Raw genomic sequence first — 10338 nt, forward strand, 5'->3', positions numbered from 1 at the left:
AGGGCTATAATTCCACAATTGTTGTACAGATTTAATGCAATCCCAATCAAAATACCAATAGCATAACTCACAGATTAGAGAAAACAATCCTAAAATTTATGTTGAACCAGAAGAGTCCTAGAATAGCACATTCAATTCTGGGGGAAAAAGGCAAGGCACAAGACATCACAGTCTCTGACATTAAATTATACTGTAAATCTTTTGTCATTAAAAAAAACAGCATGGCACTCTGAAAAAAAGGAAATCTTAGAATGAATGGAACAGATTAGAAGGTGTATAAAAACCTATAAACATACTCAGCACGGGCTAGGGAGATAGCTTGGTGACATAAGCTCCTCCCGGGCAAGTTTAAGGGCCTGAGTTAAATCCCCAGTAGCACATGCCATGCCAGCCCTGAAACCCCAGGCTTGCCATCCTGGCCTGAAAACTGTGGAGGCTAAGACAGGAGGATCACTACAAGTTCAAACTGTATAGCAAGACCCTGAATAATAATAATAATAATAATAATAATAATAATAATACTCCACAACCATGCATTTGACAAAAGGGCCAAACACCTTCACCAGAATAAAGGTAGCCTCTTTAATAAATGGTGCTGGAAAAACAGGCTTTCCACATACTAATGACTAAAACTAGTCAAAATGGTTCAGGGATCTAAATATTAAGACAGAAACTCTAAACCTACTAGAAGAGAGAATATGTACAGCTGTCGAAAACATAGGTGTAGATAAAGACTTTATGAACCAAGCCCCAATCAAATAAGACATATAAAGAATCAACAACTGGAATCTCATTTAGAAGGGTTTGCATAGGAAAGGAAATGAACAGATTGAAGAGAAAACAGCCCCCAATTTTTCCAGCTGCTCATCAGAAAAAATACTAATATCTGGAATATATTAAAAAATACCGGGGCTGGGGAGATGGCTCAGTGGAATAAGCGCTTCCCTGGCAAGCACAAGGACCTGAGTTCTATCCCCGGTTCCGCAAAAAAATAAAACCCTTTATTATTATTTAACAAGAATTCAAATGATGTGCTTGTCAAAAATAATGATACAAGCTATAAAAGTTGTCCTTTTGGTACAAAGCTAAAAGTAGTTATACACAAATGGAATAAGTACTTAATTCTAATGTCTACTGATGGCCTTTCCAAAGTATAGATTGTTTCTATGACACTGAAATGAACGATAAATGTACAAAATATTCACTCTACACATGCTATGTTTATGTAAAAATCAGTACTTGTTCTAACAAAATTGCTTAGCATAGTAAAGTCTTGCTAATTAAAGCTAATGAAGGTAAATCAAATCGGAACCAGATCCCATTTTTAAGGAAAATCAATTTCATTAGTTTCAAATACAAATAACCTATAACAGGCTAATTTAAATTTGTACCAGCTATGCAAACTAAAGTATCCTACCCATTGATTAGAGATTGGGAAGTAGGCTAGCCAGAAGGGAGGATGGAAGTGAGGCAAAAGTGTGGAAGAGAGAGTATATATGATCAATGTATGAAACACACATGTATGAAAATGTCAAAGGGAACCCTATGAACTAGTATAATTAATATGTACTAGTAAAAACTAAAGCATCTTGCTAGAAGATGTGAAACTGTGTAATTGGGTGATTGTGTCTATGGCCAATGGAAAAATATTTCAGAACACTTGAACACATTTCATTTATATTTTAAACAACTTTCTTATAGCCATATTTACACTATTGATTTTATAAACTGAAGATTAAATAAAAGACTAATCACCTACATGGAAGCCTCAACTAATAATAGGTATTCCTCTACCAAGTGAAGTAACAATAACAATAAAATAAAACAGTACTATTAAAGATTAGAGAAAAAGAGACAGGTAGATACTGAGCTTTAAACACAGTTGACATGTTAATGCAAGTTAGACAGACTTTACATACATTGTGTAATAAGCCATAGTGTTATGATGCTGTGATGTATATATTTAATTTGTTCATCCATTGCCCGTCTGTGCCCTTCTCTAACCTTCTCTCTCTTCTCGGAGGGAGACATATGTCATCACTGAGCTCCCAGGCCCTCTGGCTTCCATTTAGTTTAGCCACTGGGGAGCCTAGAAGAAAACTGATGAGAGTAAGCAAAATGAGATTAAGATATTTATTTTCCTAATTCCATGCCCATGCGATTGCTACAGGCACACTGTGTTTCTTGACAAGAGGTTGCTGCTTTTCACAATGTCATTTCTCATGATTCTCTGCTTCTGGGTACTTCTCTTTCTCATCTCTTCTCCTCACCATAATAACAGTTCTTTTTCTATAAGATTTTTATATAATATTTGGTTGTTTGATTGTGCCTGTTTATGCTGTGATTTATTCCTTTGTAGAAAGGCCAAATAGCAAAGGCACATGTATGTAAATCTAAGGGGTGTTCCAGAAGGCATCAGGGAGATATTGAAAAGATTTTTATTATTCTATTCACTGTTACCATGCAGAATTGCCAAAACTGGTTAATTTATAAAAAGGTTAATCTAGCTTTTGGTTCTGAAGGATGAGAAGTGTATGAACTTGGCACTGGCATTTCTTCAGCTTCATGCTGCTTTAACTCATGATGGAAAGGGGAACCTCAAAAAGGTGTGCATGAAAGAGGTGGTGTTAGTCAGCTTTCCCTTACTGTGAAAACATATCTAATAGAACATGGGAAGAGTAAGGTTCACTGTGGCTTGCAGACGCTGAGGCTTTAGTTCAAGGTAATTTTGCCCTGTACCAAATCAGTACATCCCAGCAAGGAGAGCATGGTGGAGGAAACTGCTCACTTCCTGGTGGGCAAGAAGCAAAAAGAAGCCAGGATCCCACTATGGCCAACAAAGGCATTTGTGCGGCTGACCTAACATTCGTTGTCTTGGCTGCACATTCTAATGTTAATTGACTCCCAATAGTGTCATGGAAAAATAACTAAGTTTTTAACACACAGGCCCCCAGAAAACATTTAAAATCCAAAATACAGACAGCAAAGAACAAAAAAGATATTTAGATAAAGCAACCCTGTTTATTGTACTATACCCAAATAAAGTATTTCAGAGAAGAATCTATAGGATTTCAATCTTAGAATCATCAAAATACCAAACATAGCTTCAATAGAAGCCAGTTTTACAGAATGTGCTCAGGATGAGTTTTTGGACATTGTTAAAAGATGTTTCTCGTATTCAGCTATTTGGTTTCCTCAAAAAATTCTAGTAATAGTTTTGAAAGCAAATTGTTAATTTGGATAGTAAGGTACATACCAAAGAAGCAAAGCACATAGAGAGGTAATGCAAGGCAGCCAGTGAAAGATGGTGTTTTATCAAGCAGGGTAACAGTACAGGCTTCTGGTGCTTTATCCCACTAGGAGTGTCATTTCCTGTGGGATAAAGTGACCCAGTGCATTCATACCCAAGTTGCTATTATTAGTCATTGGTTCCAAGCTGCTCCTGAGTATAGTAAGGAGATCTCAATAGCCTGGTGTGTCTAGCCTGCCAAGTAGATGACAAAGCAAACACTTCTTATAATAAAATGATGATGCTTATAATGAAAATTAGGCAGATGTGCACTGACATAGTAAGAGTAAAGGGATATGGGCGTTCTGCTCTAATGCCTTTCAAAATAATGATTGATATTTGGCTCTAAGCATTAAGAAAATTTTCTATATATACTGATGTTTTAGGTCACCTTCAGAAAGATAATTTAACAAAAACTCATGTTTGCTGTCAAAATAAAGGAAAGAATCCTGTGTTCATCATCCAAGCTGTAGCACAATGAGCAATATTTTGATGAGCAATGTAAATGTGAGACAGGATGAGGATGTTAAATTTCAAAAGTCTTCTCAAAACTAGTGCTTGCTATTAATTCATCTTTTTCTTTCATTTCAGTTGAAAGAATTCAGAATCAGTGGGATGAGGTGCAAGAGCACCTTCAGAACCGGAGGCAACAGTTAAATGACATGTTAAAGGATTCGACACAATGGCTGGAGGCAAAAGAAGAAGCTGAGCAGGTCATAGGACAGGCCAGAGCCAAGCTTGAGTCATGGAAGGAGGATCCTTACACGATGGATGCAATCCAGAGGAAAATTGCCGAAACCAAGGTTAGTATCAAAACCATTTTAAAATATGACTGATTACACTGAATCAAATTTTACCATGGATTAAAAATTAATGATTTAAAGAAAATTACATCTAAGGTGTAATGGACAGTAAAATTTTGAGTCAGAACAGAGATTAGAGGAAAACTGATGGCTAATTTCCATCTTAAAATTAATTTTGCTTGATCTAGATATAGGGGGCTGGTTTTTACACTGCAGCATCTTTTAACATCACTACAAAGTTGGAACACTTGCTGTACTTAATGAGTAGCATCAAGGCAACCGTTTGGGCTAAAGCCTTTCCTAGGATAAGTAGCCTGACCTTAATTAAGGGTCCTAAAGCAAGAACTGTGCAAGTAGACTTAGGGATAACATGTATAAGAGTAGATCAAAAATTATAGTGGGGGCAGGGAGCTAGCTCAGCTGTGCAGTACCTGCCAGGCAAATGTGAGTTCCTGAATTTGATTCATTGTACCAAAAAATTATATTGTATGCCTACACTTTAAAAATTTATTATACTAAAAGACACATTAGTCCCCCTCAAAATTTTCACTTTTGCTTCTGACACAGGTACCATGTTGTTCTGGCCACTTTCTGAAGCAGTTCTAAACATCCTATTTGTTGAATGTCTTTACAAGATGTGATCCAAAATAGATGAATGGAAAAAGATGCACATGGGGAATAGCTGTGTTGAAACAGATTTCCAGTCCTAGTTTTCTAAGGAGTCTCCACACTGATTTCCATAACGGTTGTACCAGTATACATTCCCACCAGCAGTGGAGAAGGGTTCCTTTTTCCCCACAGCCTGTCCAGCATTTGTTATTAATTGATTTCTTTATGATAGCCATTCTTTCTAGGGTGAGATGGAATCTCAGTCTTGTTTTAATTTGCATTTCTCTAATGGCCAGTGCTGTAGAACACTTTTGTTCATGTATTTGTTAGCCATTTGTATTTATTCCTCTGGGAAATGTGTATTCATCTTAGACGCCCATTTCTTGATTGGATCTTTCAATTTGAGGGGCCTGATATTTTTTAGTTTTTTATATATTCTCAATAGAAGTCTTTTGTCTGAGTGACTGTTGGTTAATAATTTTTCCCCAATTTGTGGGTAGTGTTTCCACTCTGTTGGTGATTTCCTTTGACATGCAGAAATTTCTCAATAAGATGTAATGCTAGTTCTTGATTCTTTGAAGTATTACCTGTGCAGTTTGTTTTTTGTTCATGAACTCTCTGCCTACCCCTATGTCTTCAAGATTTCCAGCTATTTTCTCTATTACCACAGTGATAAATGTGCACCACTGTTTATAGCAGTGCAATTTGTCATAGTTAAATCTTGGAAACAACGCAAATGCCCATCACCAGAGGAAAGGATGAGAAAGATGTGATATTTTATTCAGTGGAGTATTACTCAGATATAAAAAAAGATAAACTTGAGTCTTCTATAAGTGAGTGGATGCAACTAGATGCTATACTTATAACTGAAATAAATCAGACCCACATGTGTAAATAACACGTTGTCTCCCTAGTGTAAGAATATGAAAGAATAAATAACCTCTGAAAAGTTCAATGATTATGGTAAAATGGAAAGAAACTGAACATAAGGAATAAACAATTGAGATGAGGGAAAGGAGAAAAGAAAAGAAGAAAGGCAGGGAAATAACCATGTAGATATATACACAGTATAGCAGAGATGATCATACTAGTAATTTCTATCAGTTTTTCAAAAGTATCAATTAATGTTTATTTTTTTACTTTCACCATCTCTTTGTGCTAATATCTACAATATGACTAACTTCATTAAGCATAGCAATGTGCCATGTAGCAATCATTGTTGAATACCTTTTATCTTGTTCTTTTAAATGTGCATCGTCACTAATGTCTCATCTATTATGTTTATATTCTCTTTAAAATAAATTTTTAAAATAATAAGTAAAAAAGACAAAAAATTGAAGTTTAGTGAAGGGAAGAATTAATGTTTAATTGCTTGATCAATCTGGCATGCCTATATCTGGTAATCGGAGCAACAAATTTGATGATACATTATGTAATATGATAGTCATTGTTAATTGTCTGTACCATTTTTATTTTTCTATGTTGCTTTGCTTTTGTCTTTGTTCCTGTTATTTGTTTTTGTTGTTTTCCTCTTTAAAATAAAAAAAAAACAGATGAATGCTATTGCTGAGTGCCACCCACAGAAGGGCAGACCACAGAAGCATTACAATGTCTCTTTATCTACCTTACTCTGTGGATCATGTACCGTACAGCTCGTGGCTCATCCCAAAAGCCAAAATATCCATAAGGAGTAATTATCTTATATAAATTCAAGACAACAAGTCAGCCATGATAGTGTGACTAAAAACATCTATAAAAGAAGACTTTGAGAACTATTTCAGAGAATGATAAGAATGATGTGACAAATCTGTTCCAAAGGAGAGAGAGTGTTTGAGAGGTATTAATGGCAAGGTGCACTTTATTATAATACATTTGCAAAATTGAAACATATATCCTATTTTTCCATACTCTCTTTTTCTCCTCCCAGTTTCTGATTTCCAGCCCAACTTATTCTTCCATTCTTCTTCTTTTTTCTTTTTTTCCTCCTCTTTACCACCCAAATTCATCAAATATCTATCAGCTCAATAGGATAGTTCTCCTTAGAGCAAAATTGAAAGGAAAGGGAGAAGACATCCAATGTACTATGCTTTCACCAAGTACCATGAAGGTTCCCTTTCCAGCATTTATTCCTTTTAAATGTGGCTTTTGTGGGTCAGTTGAAAAGACCTTAAATGCTAAATAATGGGAACAAGTTGGGAGATTTAAATGAGAGAAATAACATGGTAAAAAGTTTATCATATCAAATACTTTAAGATTTTTTGTCTGGTAAAACTGCCATTTGCTAAAATAAGCATTTGAATCTCACATTTGTTATGTCATTAGTTGTGTTTTCTTCATCTAAAACGAAATCCATGTGACTTTCTTAGAAGTAGTTTACATGTTTCAATCAGTCACTTTAAGAAATAAATGCTGAAATATTGTCAGATTAATACTATAAAAATAATAATACTAATTCCTTAGTTATGTTATTGATAAGCCCTTTTTAGGAGCTCCATTCAAATGGTCACTTAACGATAAGCTTTTCCTAATTTTTAAAAAACTGTCACTTTAATTAATTAGTTGTTTATTTATTTATATTTTAGGGAAGGGTCTACAGGGTGTTCAGGGTCTCACTACTAGATCAGACTCCTAGTGATCCGCCTGTTTACAGTCTCCCAAGTGCTGGGATTATAGCTGCATGTCACCACGCCCAATCTCAATTGCAGTCTCAGCATGCCCCAGGAGTGGGGGCAGCATAGCAGGCCCAGGGAATGAACCCCCAGCCTCTGAGCCTGCTTTCAGGCTCTTTAATCCCCTGAGCTATTTGGCTGGCCCTTGTCACTTTAAAGATATAAATGCTGAAGACCACTGCAGGAAAGGAAGAAAAAATGTGGTTAGTCAATCAAAGAGTTTTTATAGCCAGGCCCGAAAATTCCACTACATCTCATTTATCAGAACTTTTTCCCGACTTTATTTCATGAAGAGCAAATGGGATTAATAAGCTTTCAGCCTATCTGTGTCATAGCCACTTTGTCAAAGAACCGGAGTTGCTATAAGAACAATATTATCATTTATACAAGAATGATAGAAAGTCACGTAAGATTTTCATTCTTATTAACTCTGTTGGAAACAAAATTTAGGTACATTAAAATTCTTTCTTACATGAAATGCTGCTGAGCAATGATAATTTTCTAGTGGATGAGCACAGATGCGTTAGTAATTTCTAATGATTGTTTTCCCAGTCCCTGGTCTGAGGTTATGAAGTGTAGAATCCATGTAATTATTCTTGAAGGATTTGGTCTAAATCATAGGATACTCTCCATGATTTCAGTACATGAAGAATTTGTCAGATTATAGATCAATGTGGCTGAGGGTAGAATTAACAGGATAAGGAGCTGGGACTGAACCCTTGAGACACATGAGGGGAAGACATGAAAGTCATATAGTGATAAGTTTGATTAGGAACAGTAGACGTCAAAAGCTGACAAATGAGAAATTATCTTAAGCTTAAAAATTCTAAAATGATGGCTAAAATGATTAGGACTTAGAAGTGTAAGGACCATGAAATAAGAGAAGGAAAGAAATGCAAAAGGAAATGAATGAAAGAGCCATCAAGATTAATCTTATCATAACACATGAAACATTTTAAGTTCCTAAAACAAAACTACATTGTATTATAATTGCTATCATGATTGAAATTTGAAATTTTTAAAAGCTGCTTTTGAATGGTGTGTCAGCAGTTACATCATCCAAATGGCTCAACCATTGGGAATGGCCAGATAGCTCAGTGGATTAAAGCACCTTCTTAGGCAAAAGCAGGGACTGAAATTCAATGCCCGGTCTGCTTACCAGCCCAACCCCTGGGGCATGCTGAGACAGGGATGGAGGCTGGGCATGGTGGCACACCTGTAATCCCAGAGCTTGGGAGGCTGAGAACAGAAGAATCACTATGAGTCTGATCTGTGTAGTGAGACCCTGTAGACCCTGAACTAAATACATAAAAAAGTCTCAGCCATCTTTTCTATATTTAGCTATTAGAAATGGATATTTTTGTTTATGTTCTCTATTTAAGAATGTGTTAATTTATATTGTTATACATTCAGTATAAATTCATAAGACAAAGATGACCAAAGATAAAGTTGACCAATCACCACCGTACCTGGACCTTAAAACATAACCAATCACTAACAATGCAGAGTATATTCACGTTCATAATCACAACTCCTTATCTATAACGTCTTTTAATTCTTCACATATTTGTCTTATAATGTATGTAAAAGCTTTAATTCTAATTTTTAAGTGTAGTATTAGTGCACAAATCTTACTAAAGTTGCTATATAATTTTATTAACATTTTAAATTCTTTATAGTATTTTATTAAGTTTTACCTTTTTTTCTTTTCTGCTTTGAAATTTTGAAAAGCTGTTCCTCCCAATTAGAAAAAAATAGCTAAGAAATTGTGATAATGATTATCCATTCACATAACAGAAATCAAATCTGAGATTGCCTCTATCAAAAACCTATCTTAAAACCTTGTCATGGTGGAGGGAAACAGTAATGGGAGGTTCTTCATTTTGCAGAGCACAAAGGAAATTGCCTTTTTTATCAACTACTAATAAGCAGGCCATTAAGAGAGGTCCATAGCGTAGGCATAAGTATTGCTTTGCTATATAATCCTAAATTTTTCTCAAATAAAAATATGAAGTTAGAAACTACTTGATTTTGTTAACAACATGTCTTTATTTGATGTTTGAAACATACCTGGTACAATAATGTGCTTATGAGACAGAAAGACAGATGTTAGGGAAAACTTACAAGATTGCCATCCTAATGAAAATCCCTGCCAGTAGGCCACGACAAAATCCTGTGAGAGATTATGCCATTTAAAACCTCCATAAGAGACAAAAATAGTATGCCATTGGCACCTCAGACTGCCACCAGTGATTACCATGGGATTTATTTCACTTGGCAGAAGCTTGGTTGAGTTCACAACCTGTTCCCTAGGCTATTACAATTGGCCCAAACTTGGCAGTTGATTGTTTGGAAAAAAAACTATTTCTTGATCATTTTAAATTTTCTTTTTCCAGTGTCAAGAGAGATTTGCCCAGGCTCCTAGTTTTCATTTATTTTTCTCCTTTCAGCTTTTGAAAGAGAAATTCCTTTTTTGTCTGCTTTGTGATTGCTTTTGTGTCAAATTCAGCATAAAAGCTTTTCAAACGTGACGGCATTAGCTGTTTTGTGCTTGGCTGAGCTAAGAGTACATGAATTCAATAGAGAAGTGAAATCTTGTTTGAGCCTAGCTGATTTGGCTATATAATACTTTAAACTATCTGAAGCAAGAAATCCAATAATTTCCAAATTATTAAATAAACATTTCCAAGGCTGGAAAAATCTCTGTTTTGAAGACATTCTTTAGGGAACTTGAAACAGATACACTGTAATCATGTAATTAATTTTCAAACTTGCATTTCTTACATGTAGCAACTATGTTGGTTATTTAAGGATCTCAAATTATTTTATTTGGAAGGCAAATAATTAGGGGAAACTGCAAATATTGAAGTAAAGCCTTACATTTTAAATTATTTGTGAAGGGATGAATGCTGTTTGATAATATCCTATTTACCTTAAAGATGTATACAATATTGGAAGCTGAATTTTT

General features: G+C 35.2%; 1 protein-coding gene across 3 annotated transcripts in view; it reads left to right on the top strand.

Annotated features, from left to right (window-relative positions):
- Positions 1-10338, top strand: part of Dmd (dystrophin) — a 1613500-nt gene that overhangs the window by 945171 nt on the left and 657991 nt on the right. For all 3 annotated transcript variants that reach the window (XM_023715436.1, XM_023715435.1, XM_023715434.1), the window contains exon 34: positions 3881-4092. In XM_023715436.1, the coding sequence (XP_023571204.1) occupies positions 3881-4092 (212 nt within the window). The remainder of the gene's footprint in view (positions 1-3880; positions 4093-10338) is intronic.

Source organism: Octodon degus, unplaced genomic scaffold (genome assembly GCF_000260255.1).
Source record: "Octodon degus isolate 3935 unplaced genomic scaffold, OctDeg1.0 scaffold00041, whole genome shotgun sequence".
NCBI classification, from domain to species: domain Eukaryota; kingdom Metazoa; phylum Chordata; class Mammalia; order Rodentia; family Octodontidae; genus Octodon; species Octodon degus.